The sequence below is a fragment of the Anoplophora glabripennis genome, unplaced genomic scaffold, assembly GCF_000390285.2.
Source record: "Anoplophora glabripennis isolate ALB-LARVAE unplaced genomic scaffold, Agla_2.0 scaffold956, whole genome shotgun sequence".
Lineage (NCBI taxonomy): Eukaryota > Metazoa > Arthropoda > Insecta > Coleoptera > Cerambycidae > Anoplophora > Anoplophora glabripennis.
In genome coordinates this window covers 153,442-158,701 of record NW_019417043.1, presented here as the reverse complement: position 1 = coordinate 158,701, position 5,260 = coordinate 153,442, and the positions used below count along the sequence as shown (strand labels likewise).

Below are 5,260 nucleotides of genomic sequence, written 5' to 3'. Positions count from 1 at the left end.
TAAGTTTTTTTATTGCTGTTGTTTCGGAGTCGCTGAATACGAATCTGAAGTCAGCTTGGCGCTAACACCCACCATTTCCAAGAAAAATCCCGAAAAATCCTTAAAAAAATTTATTTATTTATTTGAAAAAATTATTCAAGATTGTATGTTCAAAAAATAAGACGAATATGTTTAAAAAATCTTTATGCTTCCAAATCAATCTCGTCGCCTTCAAAGTAATTCCCATCCGATACAATGCACTTATGCCAACGTTTTTTTCAACTCTCGAAACAGTCTGAAAAGTCTTCTTCCGATATGGCTTTCAATGCTTTCGTCGATTCGGCTTTTATTTCCTGGATCCAGTCGAAACGGTGTTCACGGAGTAGTATTTTAAGTTTAGGGAATAGCCAGAAGTCACTAAAGTGCTAAATCAGGCGACTATGATGGTTGCGGAACGATATAAGTAGAATTTTTGCCTAAATGGTCTCGAATTATTATCAATATACTATGTCAGCGGGTGCATTCTCATGATGCAAAAACCAAGAGCTGTCTGTCCGTAAATCCGGCCTTTTGTGGCGAATAGCATTACGCAAACAACGCACAGTGTGCTAAATCGATAAGTCGACAAACATTTTTGATAGGCATTAAATGAAGGCAAGAGTGATAGATCATTAGAAAGGTTGAGTAATTATCAATCAGGGAAAAATACAGGCGAAGTATAAAAATGAAGATATGACCTTGAATTTGAAGATCAAACTTACGATTTTTGGGGAAGAATTATATTTGCTGCTCGCATTCTTCTCTAGATTTTTCACATAAGCTAGCAAATGCATTTTGTAGATTTTTCAATAAAGAATCCAATTCTGTTCGTTCAAAATTCAATTTTTAGTTATTTTAATCTAATAAATGTGTGACTAAAGTTAGCTTCGTACTTTTTGCGAAATTTTTGAAAATATTCAAATTGCCATAAATGTTTTAAAAAATTGCCCTCAAGAACTGTAAACTTGTTGTAGAAGCAGCTGTCGTCATTTCGAACAGTTTTTATAAAAAGTTGCACTAAATTTAATAACATCAACTTTGTTACATTTATCTCCAGCATTTTTTATTGTATTTGATTGTTTTTACTAGTTGTCTCAATAAAATTAGATTGTAAATAATTCTAATTCGTAAGCATGTGTATCCATTGAAATTGCAGTCAACCTACAAAATCAATGCCAACTAGCACTTTGTTAAGTATTGTAATATGGGTAGCAAGATAATGTAGACATTTAAAAAATATTTTTTTATAGCTCATTTAATCAAAATTCTGCAAGAGTCCCAAAAACTTCCAAATGGTATCACCTGTCAGTTAAAAAATAGTTGTCTTTATTGCTCGAAAGAGAAAAAAGTTATGAACGAATGTTTTAAAAAACACTCTGTATAATACCAAAAATGTGTAGATCGAAAGCAAAAGTTCACGCCCCAAAAATAATCAAAACCGATTAATATGTATTCGAGTTATTTACAAAATTCAAAAAATGTTCACGAAGTTTGTGGATATCTAGTGGCCAAATTAAGCAATTTCGGATATAGGTGAATTAGCCTAAATCTGCCTATTTTGAGTCGACGAAAATGTGGTCTTCCATTGTACACGTTATTCTGGGACATTCTGTATATAAAACAAGAATCATAATATTTTATTCATCGTCATCGAGTGAGTTGCTGTCGTATACGATTGCTGAAGTAATTCTGCAAAACAATGTTGTTTTGATTTTTTATTATAATTTAAATTTTAGAGAGCATTTGTTTGCTTACTGAGCTTGAATGAATTGTTCTATATTAGACAAATTAGTGTCCTTTTCAATTCTTAATCGAGGATTTATGAGAATCAACAATATTTTCGGATCAGAAAAATACACTGCTCGATCGAATACATCTTTTATCCGATTTAATCTACTACTCTTCCGAGCATGATGGGTCATGTTTTGTCTAATATAAAACATGCCGGAATTCATTGGCTTCTTCTGCGTAGTAGGCGACTGGAAGAGGTAGTTGTCGACAAATATCACAGCTATACTTCAAAAGCTTATAGATGGTGGGACTCATTAATTTGACTCTGATTTAATTTCATTTTTTAAATTTTTTATTGATATTTTTTCGATTTTTCATGGTTACTTTATAAAATATAATATAGTTAATTATGTCACGAATATTATATACCAAAAAGACACGTTTTGTTTTCAAAAATTCACAAAAAGTACGAAGTTAACTTTTTTCACACATTTATCAAGCTAAAATAGCTTTTATTGAATCTTGTAAGTCAGAATCGGATTTCTTATCGAAAAATCTACAAAATGCATTTGCTAGTTTATGTGAAAAAATCTACAGAAGAGTACGAGCAGCAAACGTAAGTTTTTTCGAATTAATTCATTGTGGCGACGTATAACACTCAAATAATATTCCTTGTTAACAGTTTGGCCGGTTGGAAAAAATTCATAGTGCACTATGCCACGATAATCGAAGAAAACTGTCAACAGGACCTTGATTTTTGAGTGACTTTGGCGTAGTTTTTCGGTCTTGGTTCACCTTTTGTACAATATTTACTCGATTGCTCGGCTGTTTCCGGATCGCAAGCGTTGATCCAAGTCTCGTCTTCAGTAATGATGCGTTTCATGAAGTCTTGGTAGTCAGAAATCATTGTTTCACAGATATCAGCGCGACGCTGTTTTTCCAAAAAGTTGAGTGTTTTTGGAACCAAACGAGATTTGGCGCGTCTGAGGCACAACAAATCTTTTAAACTGGTATTTACCGAATCTTTTGAAATGCCAACAGTATCAACAGGGTCTTTTATTATTAATCGATGGTTTTCGAGTACAACATCTTTGATTTGATTAACGTGTCCTTCATCAGTTAACGTTGATGGTCGTCCGGGGGGCTGTTGGTCCTGAACGCTTTCTCTGCCTCCTTTAAAGTCTTTGTACCACTTGTACCTCATCACTGTAGGCCTTCTGTAACATCATTAACGTTTCAGTGGCACAATATTCATTCCGCAAACAAAATTTAATGCAAATTCTTTGCTCAACAAAATCAGACATAGTGAAAATCGATAAACTCACTTTCGTTTATTTACAAAAACACGAGTAGCTCTGCAACAATTGAATATATAGACTTGAAACTCTGCATAGATATCAAGAACAGTACCACCAATCTACAAAAAAATAATTCTATGCTTTCATTATACCTGTGAATTTTAAATAAGTAATTTACCTTATTTTTTGGACACGGCGGCGTTGGAGAATCTGGTTTAGTGGATTCCATAAGTGTTCTAATAGACCATCGGAAATTTTCAATAGGTACAGGTACAGTAAAAAAATGAGCCTCGACCTAATGCCGTACAAAAATAGCAATACCGGAAGCCAGGAAAATTTTTGACTTTCCGAAAACTTTGGCCCGGGTTTTGGTGATTTATTACAGTACGGCATTTATACTGCAAGTTTCGGATCGATACATAGATAAATTTTTAAGCGACGCCGCACGTATTTGCTGATACAGGGGTTGGGAATACAGGGTGTAACCCTCTATTTGTAAGTAGCGTATGGGGGGGTGATTTGAACCAACATCAAATTCACTAATTTTAATTCTATTTTATAAAATAATGACACTTTTGGCCATGCCGTACATTTTTCATTAAACATATCCTTACTATAGGAAAATTAATGTCCCTCTGAAAAGTAGGATTTCACGGTGAAATATTTTTGTACGGCATTAATATGCAGGGTGTCCCATAAGCACATGATCAAATAGGTACTGCGATATTCTTTGGCACAAAAGAAGACGATTTGACATAACTTCAGTTAAGAAAAAAATTCTAGCTCTTCTGCTATTGACTGTCAAAGTTCTTGAAAAAATATATGTTTTTTGTAATATCTAATGTTATGATGGATTTTAATGAAACTTGCTGTGGACTTGTTCCTAAGTAAGACTTATGTTTTGATGAAGCAACCGCGTCCATCTGCCTTGGGCTAGTGGTAAATTCTTGAGTGTCTTGGTACAAGAATTATCAGAACTTTTTATTTGGTAGCTGGAATCAATTCATTTTATTTTTATTGATGCATCAGTCCTTTTTCGAAATTTTCTTGTTCTTGGTGAAATCTTCATTCTCCAAGCATTCATAATTTTTACGCAATTTTTTTTTTCAATTTTTGACAATCATTATCGCTACTACTCAAGTAGAACAAATACTACAATCACTAGTATCGTAGTAAGTATATTGGAAAATTCTTGTAGCATTCATAGTTTTTACGCAAAAAAATGTTTTCTGTTCGTTTCGTTGCGACTTAACAATTTTAGATGTATCTCAGTAAATCTGCTCTTTTACAAGAAGCAGCTTTCTCTAACAATAATTGCCAATTCTTTTACCTAGGATATCAATATTGAAAGTAAAATGGTCACAATTTTTGTAGTACAGGAAAAACACACTTTTGCTGTAAAACTTTTTGCGGCTTCAATAATTTTTGTTAATATCAAAGTTTTGTAAATTTAGCATTATGAATGAGAAAGTATCCAGATTTCTATTCTGAATTCTACGACGTATACTTTTGTAAAACATGTATTACAGAAAAAGAATTAAAATATCAGTCAATACCGCATTATTAGCGCTCGGTCGCTTAATTGACAACAAACATATTTTGACTGGAAAACAAAAAATAATACAACAAAGCAAGTAAATGTCATTTTAGCGTTCGTGTCCCAGTTATTTACGCATTATACTCTTTCTGTGTCATTTAGGTAGGTATTTATTTATTGAAATAAGCTCGACAGGGCAAAATATGATTCAGGTACTTATACCGACTTTCGGTGTAACAAAAATCTACTATTTCCTCACAAAGAAGTTTCAGAACCACGTAGATTTGTAAGACTTGCAGAAAATTTGAGATTACATAAAAATGTTTATAAAAAATTAATTAATGGTAACTTGGAGTGGAAAACATATAAGCATACAGGATGTTAAAAAAAGAGTGTAAAATATTTCAGGAGGTAATAGTATGAACCAAAATAAGCAGAAAAGTCTTAATAAACATGGGTCCGCAAAGTAACGGTTGCGGAGATATGGAATGTTTTATGTTTTTTAGCCCCTTTTTTTATTTTGCAAAAACGTTGTGTATTTTCTTATAATAGTTGGTTGATGTTTAGTGAAATAAACAGTACGTATTTGACAGTTGTTCTCAGTGCACAAGTTTTCTTTCGCTATGGCTGGTTACTCTAACGCAGAATTAACAGACATGCATTTCATGTATGGTCG

General features: G+C 33.0%; 1 protein-coding gene across 1 annotated transcript; it reads right to left on the bottom strand.

The window, feature by feature from the left end:
• Window positions 1–2,488: 2,488 nt before the first annotated feature.
• Window positions 2,489–2,953, bottom strand: LOC108912348 (histone-lysine N-methyltransferase SETMAR-like). Its single transcript, XM_018717557.1, has one exon. The coding sequence runs from the start codon at window positions 2,951–2,953 to the stop codon at window positions 2,489–2,491; it is 465 nt and encodes a 154-aa protein (XP_018573073.1).
• Between the last annotated feature and the right edge of the window lie 2,307 nt (window positions 2,954–5,260).